Source organism: Halictus rubicundus, chromosome 14 (genome assembly GCF_050948215.1).
Source record: "Halictus rubicundus isolate RS-2024b chromosome 14, iyHalRubi1_principal, whole genome shotgun sequence".
NCBI lineage: Eukaryota > Metazoa > Arthropoda > Insecta > Hymenoptera > Halictidae > Halictus > Halictus rubicundus.
Window position 1 is genome coordinate 4220288 of NC_135162.1, and position 20868 is coordinate 4241155.

Here is a 20868-nt window from a genome sequence, read left to right on the forward strand (position 1 = left end):
ATATCGATAAATGCTAAAGTAAAATGAACAAAAGCTCAGTTTATTTGATGCTCTTTATTTACTTATTAATATAATACAAGGTCAGATGTAACATATAACAAGTGCAGATTGCATATATTCAATGACAATCAAAATAGCTGGAAACATTTACAAACTTTAATTCAATAAACTTATTGCTGCTAATGAAAAAGTATTATGAACGTTTGCCTTCAACGAAGCATTAAGTATGCAACAACGCCGTGTGGAATGTACAGTAGGATTAGAAATATTGATAAGATCTCTCAAACATCACTCGTTCTTTCTGTAAAATTTTTGTTTATTAGTTGCACATATTTCTATTGTTTAAAAATGTCATGGATTCCCAGAGATCTAGTTATGAAATGTCATATCTTAATGCAAAATGGAACGATGACACATACATATGTATGTATATACATATGTATATATATATATATATATATATAATTATATATATATTCCATAGGTCTAAACAATGGTAACTTGTCCACCAGGAACCATTATAAAGATCTATAGTGCTTAAAGGTACTTAAATATTTATACTTAAAATCCATTAAATAATTATAGTAATACCCGTTCGTACTACCTGGCAAATATTACAAATGAACAAAAAGAGAGTACCACTAAAGTTATTTTGCTGTCATAGAAGTTCAGTTTATAAATTAATGTGAATGATGAATGAACAATGCGGGTGGAAACCTCAAGGGAAAAACATTTGTACAAAAGGAACTTTACACAGAATATCTAAGAATTATTAAATATTAATAATTAAGTTGTAAGATGAGCTCTATCAATATTATTGTACATTGATACTTTCTACAACTTATTTATACGAAACTGGCAAAGATCGTGTGTTCCTCGATTCTTCGATGTGTGTTTTATATATAGAGTAGACATAGACATGTCTATCTTAAGTAGACTAAGTTTACGTTTGCAGCATCTTTGCTATTTCTTTGCCGTTACTTCCTGTCAGGATGCTTCTGTGGTTTCCAGGTAATTCTTGGATTTGCACTTCCTTTTGACAAATCTGTAAATATGCGATTGAGAGAATAAATTTCTGTTAAATTTCCTGTTTTGCAGCTTGATTATAATTTATTCATTATTCAGACGCAACCATTACCTCTGATAGACCGTAATCCTTCTTCAAATGGATAAAGCTGTCTTGAATTCTTATTAACATGATGTCTCCGTTGAATTTAACCGTTGGCACATAATAATAAGCTGCCTGCAGCTTTTTGTGGAACAACATACCAGCAATCTTCAACTCCTCCTTTTTCAAGTCTTTGTTATTTATTGTTTCTACCATTTTATCCAATATCTCGTCATCAGGTGTATCCTTCAAAATATTGTAAGCCTGCGGAAAATAAAATTACAAAAATACAGAATAAATCGTAACAACTGTCGAAATAAAATACCAACAAAAAGTAAAGAGACAGAAATACGTTACCTCGATAAAACGGATCTTCTCGTTGAACTGCTTAATGAAGAACGACAAAGTCTTCCGACAGTTGTCCTCAACGATGTCCGCTTTCGATTCACTTGCATGTTTTCCAATTGCAATGCAATGTAACCTAACGAATTCAGGCGATCCGTCCAGAAGAGTTAAAATTACCTTCTCACCGGCGGTTTCCAACTGAAGAGCCATATCAAAGGCGACACAAGCACCAAATGAATAGCCCACTATATGATACGGTCCTTTCTTCTGAACTTTCTTCATTTCCTTTATGTAGAACGTGGCTAGTTCCGTTATGGTACTCAACGGTGCATTTTGAACACATTGGAAGCCCCAAGCAGGGCGATTCAGTTCGCTAGCTATACCCTTCAGAGAACCGACCATTCCCTCGATCGCGTGAACGAAGAATAGAGGTGCCCCCTTCGTACCCTTTGTCTTCAGTTGGACAAGGGATTCCGTAGGAATTATTTCAGCGCCATCCGCCTGGAACAGGAATTGTGCTCCATCTTCTTCCTCGGCTTCCGGTTCGTTAGCTTCTACTTCAACCGCTCCAGAGTCGAATGACTTCAACTTCTCGAACGTCAGGTTACGGATATCCTGTGCGGACAGTACTACATCGTAATTTCTTTCTAACGTCTGTTTGATTTCTGTTCCCATGAGAGAGTCCATTCCGAGATCGGCCAGAGTGACAGAGTAGTTAATGCTTTCCAGTTTCTTGATACCCAAGATATTAGCTATCGCCTGAACGATGCTGACTTTGTTGGTTGTGTCCTGACTCTTACGTTGGTCCGCTACGCACATGGAGGCCAGGACAGGATGGGGTTGCTGTAGAAAGACGTCCATGGTTTCCAGACAGCTTCCAATACGCTGTGGCATAGTGCCACCGATTTCTGTGTCGTTGCCGCCACCAACAGAATCTAAAAAAGAAAGCCAAACATGAAAAAATATATTCCGAGCAGGTCCGAATTAAGAGAAAGATATACCACCACCACCCCACCTCCCTCTCGATCGTACTATTTCATACGCTGCTAAAGTTTTGAAAAACAAGGATCAATTTACCTAAAATCAATCCAACATCTCCAATAGCTCCCCACTGAATAGCAAGGCCAGGCAGACCGTTCGCTTGTCTCTGCTCGATGATTCTCTCCATGGCAGAGTTTGCAAGACCATAATTCGTTTGACCAATGTTACCTCTGCCGCACGAAACGGAGGAGAAGACAACAAAATAGTCCAGCAAGGAACACAACTCTCGCGACACCGCGTCCAGACATTTCGTGGCAGAGACTTTAGGCGCTGCTACCTTGGCGAAATCGTTCTCTTCAAGGTATTCGAGCACGTTGTCGACTAGAACAGCCGCCAAGTTGAATATACCACCGACAGGAGCCATCTTGTTGCTATCTTCGATCAGCTTCTTTGCTCCGGCCATCGTTGTCGCGTCCACCGTCGAGATTGCAACGTTCACGCCGGATTCGCGCCAACGACGAACGCACAGGGACTGGAAGCCGTTTCGGATACCGGACCTGGATGTCAATACCAAATGTTTGGCGCCTCGCTTGATCATCCATTCGGCGAGCTCTGCACCGAATCCTCCGAGACCTCCGACCAGGATGTAAGACTTGTCTGGGTTCATGTACGTGCGCGGAATGGCTGCTACGATCTTTGGCGTTGGGTGCGGTACCACGGTCTCCTTCTCTTCTTCGCGAATCTTCAACACAACTTTACCAATGTGTTTGCCTGTGGCCATGAACCGGAACGACTGTTCGATCTGCTGCTCCGAGAAGACAGTAGCTGGCAGCGGGCGAACAGCTCCGTTGTCGATACCCTCTTTGACGAGTCTGACCACTTCCTTCCTTTCAGGGCCGTCGATCTCGCAAATGGCGTCCAACAATATTCCATGGAAGGCGGTGTTCTTCAAGAACAACGACATTCCCAAAGGCGCGTCGTTCGATAGATCGTATTTTCCAATTTCGAGGAACCGACCACCATCGGCGAGACACCTGACGCTGGCTTGCAGCTTCTCTTCGGCCAACGAATTTAGCACCACGTCCACACCACGACCGTTCGTCTCGTTCATTATCAGTTGTTCGAAGCTGGTGTCTCGGGAATTGCCGATGTTCCTATCGGTCAACTGAGGGAACATTTTCTTTAAGAACTGTCGCTTCTCCGGTGTACCGACCGTTGTGAACACTGTGCAGCCTGCGTGCAAAGCTATGGAAATACTGGCTTGACCAACACCACCACTGCCAGCGTGAATCAGAACGCTTTCGCCGCGTTTCAGGCCACCTCGAACGAACAAGGCGTAGTAACTAGTCGCGTAGGCTACCGGGATCGTCGAAGCTTCCTCCAGAGACCATTTTTTAGGTACGATCCATGAGAATCCAGAATCGGCTACTACGGTGGTCGCCAGACCGCGTGCAGGTACCATCGCCATAACTCGTTCACCCTTTGAGTTACGTCCGGAGAATTCAAGACCCAAGATACAATCTTGGCTAGCCAAGTTTCCAGGCAGAGCATCGGGTGGTAGCTTTCCAGTGGCTAACATCACATCTCGGAAGTTCAACGGAGCGTAGTATACGTGGAAGAGTTCCACTCCCAAGGACTTTTCCGGTTCGTAGTAACTCAGAGGACTCTCGATCCATCGCAAACTGCTCAGGTCACCCCTGTACAGAGCATTGATGTACGCGTGTTCAACCTGGAGGGACGAAGCTCCTGTTTGCTGGTCCAAGAGCAAATGCCGGAAGCTTCCCCAGTTTCCTCCTTTCAAGACATTGGCCATCAATTGCTTGCTCAGTTGCTCGGCGTAGAGTTTATCCTTGAGACTGAACTTGGGTGCGTTCTTGTCTTGGATGAACACGTAACGCACGTTGGTGCCGCCTTCCTCGCGGCGGACGCAGTTCATAAGCCCAATCATGCCTGAATTATGGAGAATAATATTCGTCATACAGAAATTCTGCCCATGATGATACGAACTTATGGTCCCATTCTAACAGGTAGGTTCGAATACTTACCGAGCAGTTCGTCGCCTTGATTGACTACAAGAATCTCTTGTTTCTCCGTCGCAGCTTTCTTCAGCGCCGCCTTAAGATTCTCTACCCACTGGAAGTTCTTCTCTGTTATTTGGACGATCATCGGCTCCGCCAACTTTTCAGGCTTCTTGAGTAAAACGTAAGACTTTCCGTGCGCTACTTGTTTCCCTACGATTATCAGATTGGCGGTTTTCTTCGAGCTATCCAAATTATTCAAACCGGATTCTTCAAGCAGAGCATAGCCACCACTCCTCAGACTGTCAGACAGATTGTTCAGTACAGCCTCGGCGGTATTCTTCGACAGTACGTTCGTAGCTACGACGAAGTGTAAGTCTTGGCCCACAGGTGTCTTGTTCAGATCCTTTTGTACAACTTTTACGTTTTGCGCATTCAAGCTGGCATATTGCTCGACGCTACTGGTTGCAGCGACCTGGTAATCAATCTGAAGCAGAAATCATTTGTAAGAGACTGTTCATTGTATGTATACGGTCCTAATAATGATAATAATATGAATAACAATAATAATTACTTACAGTAACACTGGGTTCGCTGTACAAGATGTCCAACACAGTGGTTGCGAAGAGAGCATCTATGGGACGATCGCCGGCTACTTCTACGGCTTTCAATTTCAATGCTGCCAAGTTTTCACGGACAATTTGCAACAAGATGGTAAGGGCATTCACTTTAGCCTTCTCAGGGTCTTCCACCGTAGGCTTGGGGTTAACGTAGGGTACAAACGTGTATTTCTCGTACTTGGGAGGGATTTGAGATTGCTGCCTTCTCGGGGCCAAGGATGCTTTCATCTTTCTGATTTCGATACCGCCGGATTTGACGACATCGATATTCTTGTAACAATATACTGGAAGAGCCTGGTCTTCCCCCAAGTCGTTCACTTGTTCCATATGAGCAACGGGATTGATAGCAACATACTGTATACGAGTTGGTAAATGCAAGGATCTGGTATCCTTTTGTAGAATGGTAATCTGAAGCATGGTGTCCATGAAGGAGATCCAATTGGTCCAGAGAAGTTTTCCATTGCCACCGCGATTGTTGGCGGATTCGATACCCTGGAACTCCCCGGTATATTCGTATCCTCGCAAACGGAGCTCCTTGTACACGTCTTTGGTGTTCAGCTCCAACAGTTCGGGATCGTTTCGTACGACTGGTGTCGGAAGATTCAGCATCATTTTCTCCGTGTTCTCCGGTACAGATATCTTTCCTGTCACCGCCACCGCGCCGTTCTCACAAATCTCAAATTCATTGGTTCCCATGAATATATTGACAAAGAATTTAATCGGGCCTTCTTTAGGCATGATTGTAGCGCGCAGGAATTTTACATGTTCGAACACAACCGGCAGTTTCTCGAAGTCGACGTTGCGCAGCTTCGCGTAGGTTCTCCAGACGAGTACCAAGTAACCGGTAGCCGGGAAAAGAATTCTTCCGTCGATCGTATGACCAGCTATGTACGCGTCCGATTCTTTGGACAGGTCAAACTCGATCACGCTCTCTCCGGAGAGATTGTCGCTCTTGCAGAAATCGGCTACCGCCCATTCGGTGGAGTGGTCCCATTTAACCATAGAGCTGATCATCGGCGTACCACGGCCGACCGGATAGCTGATGGGTGGGTACAGTTTTGAGATCTTTACCTGTGCGCCAGCCATGTGCAATTTTCCTAAGTTTTCGAGCAGGAAAAGCAAGTTGTTCTTGTGATCCCGTTTGTGCAATCCTATGTTCGTCACACTCTTTGACAACGATCTACGCAGAACCGCCTGCATCAAACAGTGCGGAGCAATCTCGATGGTGATCGCGTTTTCAGGCACGTAAGAAAGCCCTTGCTTGAACAGTACAGGCGACAGCAAGTTGTTCACATGGTAGGCTGCCGAGCTGAGCTGCGCCAATGGATTGTCCCAAGCTGCAGTGGGTATGGACGTGGAGATCCACCTGGAGGTACGCGGTTTTGGATTCGGTATGATCCTCTCTAAAGCGGAGCGCAAATTCTGGCCAGCCGGGGCTATGTACTTGCTGTGGAACGCGACGCCGCTGCTCTCTACCACTCGTACGAAGATATCCTCCTTCTTCAGCTCCTCGGCGAATTTCTTAATAGCATCGACCGCACCGGAAATCGTTGTAGAATCTTCGGAGTTGTTGCAAGCTGGATACACGTTCGGCGGGCATCGTTTTTTAACCTCCTCCCAACTTAACCCTACGGCCGCCATAGCTCCGGGCGACAGTTTCGAGTCCAGAATAGATCTTCCACGCCAGTACGCGGCCAAAATGGTTTGTTCCGGCGTGAAAGTACCGTCGGCGTAAGCGCATCCCAGCTCACCGACCGAATGTCCAACGATACCGTCCGGATGAATGCCCAAGTACGCCAGAAGGTCTACGAGGGCGACTTGAATAGCTGCGATCGATATGAAGCAGTGAACGACATTCTCAACGAAGGATTCGGGTGTCGAGTTCAGAATGATGTTCATCAGATCAACACCTTCGGGTTTCAAGGCGTCGGCGCAACGTTGCAAGCTTCGCTTGAACGGTTCGATGCAGAGCAAATCCTTGCCCATGCCAGCCCACTGAGAGCCCATACCAGAGAACACGAACCAAATAGGACGTTTCTCCGAGGTACTGATTTGACTAGTTTCTTCGGCTCCGGCCGTTCCCAGCACGGAATAGCCCCGGTAAAGGTGACCGGGTATGTTCAACGCGTACGTGTCGTGAAGAAGAGCGATGAACTCGTCGTCCTTCTCGTGTTCTTTGGCTTTGTCTAGAAGAACCTGTACAGCTTCCTCTGTGCGGCCGGATACAGCGACCAACTTGGGTATTTTACTATCTAAGACTGGCGACAGTTTTGGTTTCGGATTGCTACGAAGAAGTATGTGCGCGTTGGCTCCGCCAAAACCGAACGAGTTTACGGCGACTAGGCCACCCTTCCATGGCATATTCTTATCGACGACCTGTATGCTGCCGTCGTGTAGAGACGGTATATCCTTGTTCGGATTCTTAAAGTGAAGATTGCCTGGTATCACTCCTGCTTCCATAGCGATCAACAGTTTCGCCATAGAACACATTCCACTGGCCGGTTCCGCGTGACCCAAGTTCGACTTGACCGAGCCAAGAAGAAGAGGAGTTTTCCTGCCTTTGCAGAACAAGTTTCCGATAGAGTTGATCTCTTGCGGGTCGCCGACCTTGGTGCCGGTTCCGTGGGCTTCCATGTAGACAACATCTGTTGGATTGATTCCAGCCTCCGCGTAGACTTCGCGCATCATTTTTTGCTGCATCTGCCCGTTCGGATATGTGATGCCCTCGACTTTGTTGCCGTCCGTGTTCGTTTTCGAGTGTATCACGGTGGCGTAGACTCTGCGCGCGTCCTTCGACTTTTGTAGGAACAGGACACCGATTGTCTCGGATCTGACGTAGCCGTTACCTGCGGCGTCGAACGCTTTGCACGAGCCGTCCACCGACAACATGCTCAATCTATGGAACTCGAGCGACGAGGTGGGCTTCAGCAAAAGGTTGCAGCCAGCAACGATAGCCGCGTCGCACTCTCCCGAACGCATCGCGCTGATCGCCTGGTGCATACCGTACAGCGACGACGAGCAAGCTGTGTCTATCGCGTAACTTGGCCCATTGAAGTCGAAAGCGAACGATACCCTGTTGGGGAACATGGCTCTGCAGCATCCGGTCAATCCGTAGCCTGTGAAAATCGATTTCGAAGTAAGTACGTATTTACGCACGTATGTACATGCATACCGCCGAAAGAAAATTCGCTTTCCAATTTCAACGAGGAGCCCATGCCCGAAAGAAAATAGACACATTCCGTACCATTAATCTCTTCCGGATTCTTCGTCCACATCTCGTTCGACTCTGAGGTAGAAACACCGACGAACACACCAGTCTTCGATCCTCTAATCTCTTGTGGATTAATGCCAGCATCGACTATGGCCTCGTACGTTGCCTCCAGGAGTATCCGAAGCTGTGGGTCCATCAAATGAGCTTGTTTCGCGTGAACACCGAAAAAAGTGGCGTCGAAGTGTTGAATGTCCTTCAATTTGCCGGTTCTCTTTGGTAAACCGTAGATACCGGCTGGCCATCGACGTTCGTCGTCCGTGATCATGTCGACACCCTCGAATAAATTCTTCTTCAACTCGTCTACATTGTCCGACTCCGGGAAACGACCTGGAGAAAACGACAAACGCGTTAGATTCGCGGATACTATAATACATGTGTGGTATAGGTATATATAATACATATCGGACCTACGTAAGAAATTCTTCGTTACCTGAGAAACCACTGATGACAATGTCATCTTGAAGGTATTGTGTGCTACCGTTGATCACTGGCTCCCTGGCGATGGGGCTGTTCGCGCTCTCAAATTGGGCCGGCATTTTCACTGAGAATCTCTCTCTCTCTCTCGTTGCTGCAATCTCCTTTTAATTTACCCGTTCTCGCGGAGAATATCGAACGTGGAAGCTTAGTGGACAGTAAGCTGAAAATAATAGTTTCCACGTTTAGTTATTGCCTTATGTAGACGGTTCCACCGACGGTTCTACACATACACACATGCATACAAACTTTTAGAGGAAAACATTAGTTGGTTCAGACGGGAAAATATTATGACAGGCAAAAAATTTGTTTAAGGTTATATTTTTTTAGATCTCTAAGTCATCGATGTTTTTTTAAATGGAGTGATATATTTTTGTTATAGGTATATGATAGCCGAGGTCAAGACGAATCCACATACGTGTAATATTATGACATTCACGTGACCTTGAGTACGAGAAATTCATAAAAGTAGGACACTTAATGTAAATAGTGAAATAACGATGACATGAACCCCCTAGGGTTTCAAGAAATGTTCTTGAACCTTGACTAATGACTGTAAGCACGCTTACAATAAATTGTAAAAACTGATACAAATTCTTCTCGTTTCGGTAACTCTAATCAGTACGTTTAAGAAATTCATCGGGATTTATTCGATTGTGAAAGATAATGTTACTTCTCTGAAACGATGGTGTACACTGATGCAGAAAAGATAGAAATGATTTTAGATTATGGTGAGGCTAAAAGTAACTGAGTACAAGCATTTCAACTGTACGCAGAAAGATACCCTGAGAGAAATCATCCTTCTCGACATAGTTTTGACCGCATAGTTCAATTGTTTTGTAAAACAGGGAGTATTAAATCACTGAAAAGAAAACGATCAAAGCCTGCTACTGCAGAAGATGCCGAAACTTTTGTATTGGCTACAGTCGATATTGATCCTACTACAAGTTGTCGAACAGGTGGACGTTCTTTAGGCATTTCCAAAGCAAGTGTGTGCCGAATATTGCAACGTCATAAATTTCATCCATACCATATTTCCTTACATCAGGAGCTTCGTGGCAACGACTTTCAGAATCGTGTTGCTTTTTGTACATGGACATTGCTGCAAATACAAGGACATGAATATTTCTTTTATGACGTCTTTACTGACGAAGCTATTTTTTGTGACCATGAACAACTGAAGATACATAATATGCATTATTCGTACACTGAAAACCCGAAATGGCTTTGACAAGTTGTACACCAGCGTTCATGGAGTGTAAATGTATAGTGTGGAATCGTTGATGATAACTAGACTGCCGATTTTATGCATTTATGACAAAAATGAGTAGGTGTAATTTGAAACGGTAAAAACATTAGAAGATTTTAAAAATACTGTTACATTATTTCCAATCTATTAAACATATTTAGAAAGAAAATTAATTTCTATTTCATTCCAGTTTGTTGCAATTCAGATAGGAAATTTTCATTTTGCGTAAACATGCGCCGTCTAGTGATAACATAGGAATTTTTCGTACTCAAGGTCACGCGAAGGTCATAATAATTACAGGTCGTTGGATTCGTCTTGACCTCGGCTATCATATAGCGATAATAAAAATATATAATTCCATTTAAAAAAACTTCGATGACCTTGAAATCTCAAAAAATATAACCTCGAACAAATTTTTTTGTCTATCATAATATTTTCCCCTCTGAACCAATTGAAAGTTTCTTCTATCATAAAAAATAAGCGAGATATTTTAGATAGTCGAGTTAAATGAGACACCCTATATATATACATATACAGTGTTTAGTCCATATATGTCCACAACGCGGATGTACGTAAGAACATAATATATCGGGTAGAATATACTATTCTTTGATACACTGCCGAACGTAGAAAAGGACAGCGAAGCTTCTTGGCCTCTCGCGGGGCATATCCCGCTGCAGTGGGGATAGTTCTGGGACTTTTGCTGGCTAGATATTTGGGGCATATATCGAGTAAAGACTGTATATCGTATATTCTATAGATGCAAACTAAGTGGATTGTGGACGAGTTTTATACGACCATGCAAGACTAATTCAGCTGTTTGCTATACTTTTACGTTATCCGTTGTACGTGTAGGTATCTATGCAATGCAAATACAGATTAGTCAGTTTTCCAATCGTTTTTCTGCTTCTCAATATAGCAAGCAATTAGGCGATGAAGCGAATTCGCGTTGAAGCGAAGTTTTTTAGCGTCTATCGCGACTGCGATGTACGCATATGCCGCAGCGAATGCATAAAACCCGCGGTCTAATCGTTAGACAAACAGATAAGGCACAGGAAAAATCGCTGAAAGATAAATTCGACTAGGAAGTGACGACGAGAATTGACTTTGTCCACCGCACCGACACTGCGCGATGCACGTCGGGGTTAATCGGCTCAAAAATTCAAGAAAAAAAGATTACAAATTTCTCTTATATATGTATACGACACGGGTCTACCCAGGGATATACAGGGTGTTTCGTTTATCTGAAAATTTGTTTACCAAAATTGTTCGGTATGAAGGGAACAATCACATGATGAAATTTTTTGTTCAGAACTCAAATGGTAGTGGGTGGGGTGGGCGATTTTAAATCAAATTAATTTCTTAAAATGGAATCATATATTTTTTTTGTCATAGCACGATAGCATTTTCCGAGACGAAGTCAATGACATATCATATTATGTTATTTACTGTCACAAAACATTAGAAATTATATTATAAATTTGTAACTTCTTAAGTAGGCAATGGGAGCATCTCGTTGCCGGTAATTAGCTAGACGCTGTAGACAAAGATCGACCTTCTTGTGTCTCCTTGAGCTTCTTAAGTTACCGAAATAAAAAAACAAAAATTATAATTCATAAATATAATTCCCATCCCCCTCCCCCCGCACCATTCGAGTTCTGAAAAAATTACACCATATGATTGTTCCCTTCATGCCGAAAAATTTTCGTACACAAATTTTTTTCGTAACTTCAGTGCGTTAAGAGATATTTCCGTTTTCGGACAAACGAAACACCCTGTATATCGGCTAGAAGATGCTATCCTCTGATACACTGCCGAACGTGGAGAAGGATAAAGAAGCTTCTTGGCCCCTCACGGAAAATACCCCGCGGCAGTGGGGAAAGTTGTGGGACTTTTATCGGCTAGATATTTCGGACATATATCGAGTAAAGACTGTATTGGACGACGCGCGGTGCTTACCGCGGCCATTTAGCCTCCTTAAATATCCCGGTAATTGTATTAGATTACCGGCAGCAACTGCCTTCTCTTCTCGACTGATTGAGCGATTTCAATTGAACCGGCTCTGTCGTACAAAGTGAATTCGATTATGATTTTCTTGGCGTGCACGTTGGCCGCGCGGGAAAATTTTTCCTGTCCTGCGGCTGTATAACCACATTCGTCAACGTTTTTTGTCTCGGTTTCGCGGGCAATCATTATGTTTCGAAGAACGTCAAATGACGATTGTGTAACGACAGCACACGTATTCGCCCTTTGGCTTCTGTGTTCTGCCGCCGTACCGTCGCATTATTACAGCCACTAATTTTCATATTACGTATTTCATATTACAATAAGGTGGATCATTAGACAACTGTACTACCAGCAGGGTTATCGATATCAACCAATCGGCAGGTCGACAGATTCGAGTAGATCTTCGGAATGTCCAGTGAATTAATTTCAAATAAAATATTAGCTGGGGTACATAATAGTATGTAGTATGAAATTTATTGAGATATCTCTTCGAGTGGGATCTATCCAGACCGTGTGCGGTGATTAAAGCTGTAATGCTAATTTAATTTGGTTAACGAGACCGATTAATATTACGAAATGTTATGTAATTGACCTAAGATAACATTTTTATGATTGATTAATCTGAAAATATGAAATGACGATACAGTTTGCGAAGGAAAGTGTTCAATCAACTCTGCCAACGAAACGCCTTTATCAAACGTAAAATAGCATGCTGAAACTAGAGATACGATTTTAAGCAAACAATTTTATTCGCGCATATGCGGATAAAAAGAAAACGATAATGTTTTTCGATAGTGGAGCATGCGATTGACACAGGCTCGTGTTCCACGGAACTTTGAAATTAACCGATGCAAGACGAATGGATTTGATCGAAAGTAAACCAAGCACAATTACGCATCTTTTCATCCATTTTCAGAGGTTCGAATAATTAGTAAACGCTGTACTTGAAAATAAGAAACATGTTTGACACCGCTCAATAATGAGTATGTAAGGCGATACGTCGAATGCCAACTCGAATTAGCACAAGTTCTATCGTAAAAACGAGAATAAGAAAATTTCTTTCGTTGACTGGAAGATTTATTGAGCGAGGAATAAATTTAGTCCGTCTATCGACAATTTCACTTGAACCAATTTCACTACTATAGTGGTAGATTATGCACCGGATCGTTTATAGTTCGTATACGTACAATTTTCATTCATTCCCATTTCAGTTTTAATAATAGCTGGTTATATTATATCTAAACATTCGTTATTTCTTATGTATGTACAGTCTTTTTTAAAATTGGACCAAACGGCGTGAATTTTTTGGAGATATTAGAAGGATTAATTTACTAAGTAATGCATAAATAATTTTTTTATCTGTCTTTTCAAATTTTTTATCTGCGTGTATAATGAAAATTTAAGAGGTCCCTTTTATAGATCCAAGTAAATTACATACATGCACAAAGTTTCATTGAAATCGGTTGACGCATAAAAAAAACTATGGCTACTGTAAGATGTAAAAATTTTTGAGGTTAGAGTTTAAATCGCAGTTTCTTACCATTTTCGCTATTTTCAATCAATTATATTTCATAGCAACCTTGTTCAAACAAAAGGCACCTTTCAAAAATACTTAAAAAATCGTGACCTCTACTTTTTTCTTCGCAATTACGACCAATAGCATTTAAAAAAAAAATTATGTATGCATTTCTTCGTAAATTAATCCTTCTAACGTCTCAAAAAATTCAAGCCGTTTGGTCCAATTTTTGTACACCGACAGTACATGTATTCTTTGCGAGTGCTATTGAAGAGTGCTATTCGTTTCGTGCAAAATAAAACACTGACGAATTCGACTCTCGGAAGTAACTCGCGACAGTTTTACTCTCAAATGAATACGCACCCTAAAGAGATGCACGCGTAACCGTTGTCTCGCGCTAGAGAACGCGATGGAATCGTTCGAGCAAATAAAAAGTGAAAGGCTTTGGGTGAATCGGTGGTGGCTCAATTCAAGTGGAGGTACCAAGCGGTAAAAATGTTGGGGCCCCCAAACTCAAGTTACGGCGCTGTTCAGAAGTATTTCGTAATACTGTCTGTTATTGGTGACTGCTAGTCGTGGAGACGTGCTACGTCTGTAAAATATTTGGAAGATTATGGCGTGTGGTGCTGTTCAGAAGTATTTTGTAATACTGTGTGTTATTGGTGACAAACTCAAGTTAGAAATAGAAGTTGCAAGAAAACTCTCCCGTAAACTTATTAACAAAAACGAAAGGGGGCCCCACGCGGCCGCTTAGTCCGGTTTCCGTTAAACCCGCCGTTGGGGTGAATCAGAATTTCGTGTTATATAATTCTTTGAAACTCTTTCGGTAGGCAGAAGTATACATAAGCGACGCACGATGGTGGCGCGATCCAGTTGTTGCCCCGGTTCGTGCGGAGTCCGGACGTCAAAGAAATCTGAATGTTAAGCAAAAACTATACTTGCTGAATAATCCGAAGAATTTGCGTTTTTCTAGCGGTGATACGTATAAATTAAAGTATAATAGAAGAACATCCGATACGTGACCCATCTGACCCTAGAATAGTGCGAAATCGTTAAACTCCTATCAATAATACATTGTAACGAATACATTAGCATCGATTAATGAAACGAATCTCAAATTTTTCCTAATCTGTTATCGTCGTCGCTTAATTATGATCGTATCTCAAAATTTGAGGCTTCCTTCTTCTTTTTTTTTCTGTCTGCCGAGGCGAGAGGAAAGTTCACGGACAGTGGCGCGATCATCGCGTGATACTGATAGACGACGCACGACGATGTCTCTCGCGAGATCGTTTTAATCATTGCGAAATTAAAAAATTCGAATCTTAGATGACGTAACGAGATATCTGTTCGTCAACGAATTTATCCACTTGACATTAATTATGATAGCAATTGATCGCAAATTACGTTAAACAATTCTGCCGTGCACGTTTCTCGCCATTATACACAATACACGTATGTACATACATACGCGATTTCCCGGCGATCCTATGGTTTCCTTCGCGAATATTTCTTTTCAGACGAAATTAATAAATTCATATGCTGTGCGTCAAACGACTAATTAGGCGATGCACGATACCGACGTTCTATACCACGCCACTATCTAGAGGAAACAACAGAATTTGTTTATGTAAATTGAGAATCGGTGACATAACGCGCGCATGCGGTAGTAGCCGTGGTAACATAGAAAGAAACGTTCAGCCTGCATATTCATTACATAGTATAAGTATGTAACAGACACGTCATAACTGTGCTAAATAATTTTTTACTGGATACGATTGGACTGAACAAAAATAGTTCCTATAGCATATATGTATCAGTTTATGCCTATTTTACGATCATCCTAACCCAGACCTACCGACTTAAACATTATAAATCAATTGGAACACCGACAAGTTTCAGACATACGTTTATCGATAGCAGTTTACTAAATAGTTCGATAAATTGCAAAACAGTGAAGTATAACTGTTATTAAAACTAATACCAACAAACTCGTAGTTTTATAACTAGTCCAGTACACGTATGCATAAAATAAACAACATTTCAATCTTTCAAACACCCTACATACACATACATATTCGAAGGTGTCCTCTCTGTCCTTTTGAGCTCAAACTCGCAGGAATAGTAGCAACAAAAAATGTTCCTTTTTAGCCTCAACATAGCTTTCAAACTAATGCTACTTGTGAAACTTATTTATACTAGATTACTTAACGAGGACACTAGACTTAAAAGGCAAGCATGCTAAAAGTTTGCTATTTCTAGTTTGTTAGACAAGTTCGCTTGAATTTTTTCCACTCATTCTTACCAATTCAAGGGACTTTACTCTTTGAATTCTTGTCGAGTTATTCCCCCCTCCCGTTTCTACACTAAAGACCTTTAAAACTTCTAAGTTTTGATTACCAAAAGTCACGATACTTTCGATAAGGGCTCTTGACATGGCTGCATAATATTCCACGAAAAATAATCGCGCGATAAGAGCACCAGACAAATAATTAGGAAATCTTCCTGCAAATACTATTTGAATAATGTTTCGATAATAGATTAATGATATGGAAATGAATTACGGCATATTTATTAGTTACGTATATTATACGTTGGAGTTCGTTCAAATTATTTATCTTATCATGCTTATTATGTATACCTTATTTACGGTACTATGTAATACGACCGAATAACAACGGACGCTGCCTATTGTGTGCGTATTAGGAATAAAGTGGAAAATTGTGCCGATCAGAAACATACTTGAACTCTTTCTTTCTTTCTTCCTTTCTCTCTCTCTCTCTCTCTCTCTCTCTCTCTCTCTCTCTCTCTCTCTGGCCCACCATGTTTAAGACGGGCATGCCACGAGCGAAGCCGTCACGATATAGAGGTAAACATGGGTAGCCTTGAAATATAACACGAAGTTTATCTGAAACGACGACGACACGCGGTTCCGTTAAACCGGCCGATTCCTCGAATTTAACACACGGCTCCGAGGACGCACGATAAAGGGATCTGCCGACTGCTAACTTCTGACACGGAAATTAGATAACGAAAGTGCTACATCTTCTTCTCTGCCGCGACGCTTCAACCTTCGGAAGAACGGATCACGTTCTTTCTACGCACGTGGGATTAACCCTTTGCACTCGAAGCTATTTTAACTCCAAAACGAAACATTTCTTCCGACCTAGAATATTTCTCTTCTACATATTTTTTTTTACACATATGAAAATGGTGCAATTTACTCGTACAATGCTGAAGTGTTTAGTAAATTACTAAATACAAACAAGTTTAATAGTGTAAAAAATATTTTGAATAACGATACAGCAATTTTTACTGGCGCCTTGCAGTTGCCATTCGAGTGCTAAGGATTAATAATCTCCCAACTAATTTCCGCTTTTCAAAACCGAATAAAAACTTTTCGAACCGATTTATCCCCCGATGAACATAAATATATATAACGGCGATTCGTGCTAATTTTATTGAACTCGAATTAAACGAAAACATTAGCAGGTACAAAGTACAGCAAACACGACAGTTAATTTCAATATCAGGTGCACGAATTTGTTGATCATTAGGCATACACCGGGGGCCGAATACATTACGCTCCTACGAGGTGAGCATGGTCCATCGATTTTCGTCGGCGTAGCACGAGTTCGATTACGCAATTCCTCGAAAAAGAAGCCACTTTTCGCACGATCGACGTATGTAATAGCAACGAAGAAAGCGTGTGATATAATCTTTTAATCATAATCCACGTGGCTAACCTTCGCGTAGAAGGTATCAAATTTATCGTCGTAGTCGTCGGCGGCGCGGCGGTATCGTTCGTTTAATGCCCGTGCGTCGAATTATTCCATCTCTCGACGAAAAAAAAATATATATATGGCAAGAGAAAAAACCTAGCCACTCAGATCACTGCTCGGGTTCACGAGTCGATCACGTGGCGGGGCAACGTAGATACATGCGCACCGAACCAAAATCGTGGGAGATCGAACGATAATGCGAATCGAAATTTTACACACGAGCACGTGCAGGAGGAACCATTGTACGTGACCAAAATTCTACAATTCGAGACAGATGCCACCGGACGATGTTTATAGGAAAATATTATTTTAAAGAAAAGAAAGTTTATCAAGAGAAGAAGAAGACAAGTTCAATATTCTAGAAACGTCTCCAATTCTCGACGTTTCGCCATTTATTTTGATCCGCTATTCGGTATTCGATTCGGTTCACAGTTTAGAAACACATGGTCAACCATAGGACGATAAAATCATGGCGTGACTCATTGTCGGACGAGGTGTTCCGCGACGACATTTTCTAAACAGATAAAACGCCGTACGAACTGTACCTAGCATATAGCAGTCCTTCAACTTGAAATGTTAATAGAGATTAAACAGTCTTCACCTTCGCTACGTCCGAAGCACCTGCAAAGTGAATTATTTAACCTGTACAGTTCTAGCACGGTCGATAACAATCGCCTGTAACCAGCAACCAGGGAACCAATCATTTTTGATATTCAAGAACGAACTGGAACACAGTCTATTCAAATTCTACGACGACAATAACGTTTGCGCGTTTGTTTTGACCTACACTTTCTTCTATTTCTTACGGTACTCGGTAAATAATCGCGCCAAAATATCAAAGCAAGTAATTAATAATTCTAATATCTTTCCCTACATCCTTTACTCCTGGCAAGCATGGTGTACATTGGAAGGTTTGTACTAAATATAATAATAATAATAATAATAGTATAGAGATTATAATATTATAATGTAAAAGTACACGGTAAATGCACCGAATAAGAATGATCTCGATTCATCCGACTTGGCTTCGAGTGAACCGTGTTCGTTTTTTACATCTCAAAAATCACATCTTATAAAGTATTGAAGAATAATTAACCGTGTCCGAGTCTGATTGCAACGTAAATAAATCACTGCGGTGATGATCAACGTGCCGAGTATGTGACGCAGTAGTAAAAGTTTGCACGAGTCAGACGTAATACGTTTTCAAAGATTGCACGCGCACGGCTCGCGGATATACATAAGTACATACACAATAAATTTGCGAAATGAAGTTTATTCTTCGCGACTCGTTGCCGTTGCCGATGTATAGTGCGTGGCGTATTCTCGTGAGAAATCGGAACAGTTACTCTACCTGGGCTACCTGTGCCCGTTATTGCGAACTGACATCGGACTAAATTGCTTGTACATTTCCTGAACAAACTTTCACGTGGCCGATTCGGTTGCAAATGTTATTGTCTACCTAGAATCGTAATCTCGCGATAATTCCTAGCGAATGGTAAAAATAAGGCAGGTGCTAGTAATGATGATAATAATAATAAGAAGAAGAACAACGCGTGAAAATTTCATCCGCATAAACCACTATCAACGCAATGCAATCGTTGGAAATGTTTTTCCGTGAAGTAATTCAACCGCGATAAAAGTTATGTTGACGCTGCACGATACGTGGAATTTCGAAACAGTCGTCTCATATCGTTCGAGGCTCGACCATCGTAAATTTTAATAATGCGTCCTTTTCATCGAAATAAGTTATATATGAATATTAACAGAGAAAATAAAAACCAAAAACGATTTAAATACGTTCGTACGACAACGTCGCTTCTAACGGTCACCGCCGATTCGTCTATACACTCTTCTTTGTGTTTTTCTCGATAATTTGTACATCCAAAGAACGGTGAATCATCTACAAGCATAAAATATTGTCGAATGACTCACCTTACACGTGGATACAATCCTGATAAACGATTCGAATTCAGTGTCCTCCCTTGTCACCGGGAAATACTGCGTCGACGGTTGTACACAATGTAATATGTCTACAACGAAAAGGGTGGATCCAAACCGATCGACCTATACTCTCGTGCGCTGGAGGAACAATGGAATGTATTCAATTATTACTGACTAAGGAAAATGATTTCTCTGTTCAACTGTTTTCTAGGCGACGACGTGCGGTTGTTCCCTATTATCAATAACCGGCACAAGCGTCGCGAACACGTCGCAGAGAACTGGCTAGCGTCTACCTCGCCAGCATCTCGTTATTATTGAATTGGACAGACCATGTGGTCTGACATCAGACCATGTGTTGTTGGCCAATAGGAGTCCGAGTTTCCGGTACGCAAGCGCACTACGAATGGACCGGCGTTCTCGTCGTCTGTCACGAATATTCCGCTTTTTCATTGAACCGTGCCATACTCCTTCAGCTGATCAGACTCGTTCGTTGTTCCATCACATCATCCGTGGAATCCGTCGTCCACATCGATTCGTGAACATGCAGTTGTCACATGTCGACCTTCCGCGTTTTTCTTTTTACATAACTTTAGTATTATCAATTATGATAACTACCCGTGGAATTGTTTGCCGTTGCTCGTAATTAGACTCTGAATTTTATGTATATATTTGGGGGAAAAATAAGTAGGTGCCATTTGGAACAGTGAACAGGAAAGAATGACTTTAATTATTTTTCACTGAATTGAAATTATTAGTAAAAAATTTAAAATTGATATTTAGCTCCTGTGTCTGACCATTGATACACAAACTATTTATTTTGCATAAACATCCGGAATCTAGTCGATAAAACGAGGCGTCGCGTCGCGTCGCGAGGGATCGATACCCCTGGTGCCCGCTAACGTAATCTTGTATTGTTCCGGGTACGTTTTGGAGATGGTCAAAGTCGCGACTTTTATTTGATTTTCTTTAATCTTACTTCCTCAATTCCGTGTCACACGAATCATGTTTTACTCGACATTCTATTTCCATGAAATGTCAGTTCGCTAATGCAACTTGTTCGTATAGGTTATGGGTTCTATATGTATAATATCGTTTCGGTGGAAGTACTTATATATAGTTGCTACCGTGTGACTGTAATTATTAATCTGAATACCATTGACACGGTTATTACAATTACCTCTATAACTCTAGCTACTCCTTCTCAGCTTTTTTGAAAAATTCCAACTAGAATTATTCAGCGTATAATGTATAATGATAGAATAAAAACGATTTTTATAGAATTTCACTATAAATACGTATCCAATCGCTATAATCAAAACATAAGAAGTTTGGCTATGATGATGTCACTGTTCGCGAGCTCACCATAGCATAGACTTATTCATTTCTAACGGGATATAATATCCAATTCGATTTTCTTGAACGCACACAGCCTGTTAGCGATAAAATATTTTAGGGACCTTTCGTCCCAAAACTTTTACGGTTCGTGTAATTTTGTGATACCAGCTCGTATCGGGCCATAATTAATTTTTTCTAATCAGAAGAAATAATATATGTGTTTA

At 41.7% G+C, this 20868-nt stretch overlaps 1 protein-coding gene and 1 pseudogene across 2 annotated transcripts in view; both read right to left on the reverse strand.

Annotated features, from left to right (window-relative positions):
- LOC143360911 (fatty acid synthase-like) overlaps positions 1-19433 on the reverse strand; it is a 41598-nt pseudogene extending 22165 nt beyond the window's left edge. The window contains exon 1 of the transcript XR_013083370.1: positions 19301-19433. The product of XR_013083370.1 is annotated as a fatty acid synthase-like (transcript). The remainder of the gene's footprint in view (positions 1-19300) is intronic.
- LOC143360910 (fatty acid synthase-like) lies at positions 36-19442 on the reverse strand. The gene is made up of 9 exons (XM_076800103.1): positions 19301-19442; positions 8774-8980; positions 8317-8670; positions 5031-8188; positions 4480-4939; positions 2531-4384; positions 1466-2388; positions 1139-1372; positions 36-1045 (listed from the first exon to the last, which is right to left on the reverse strand). The coding sequence occupies exons 2-9, from the start codon at positions 8877-8879 to the stop codon at positions 944-946; spliced, it is 7191 nt and encodes a 2396-aa protein (XP_076656218.1). The 5' UTR covers positions 8880-8980; positions 19301-19442; the 3' UTR covers positions 36-943.
- Between the last annotated feature and the right edge of the window lie 1426 nt (positions 19443-20868).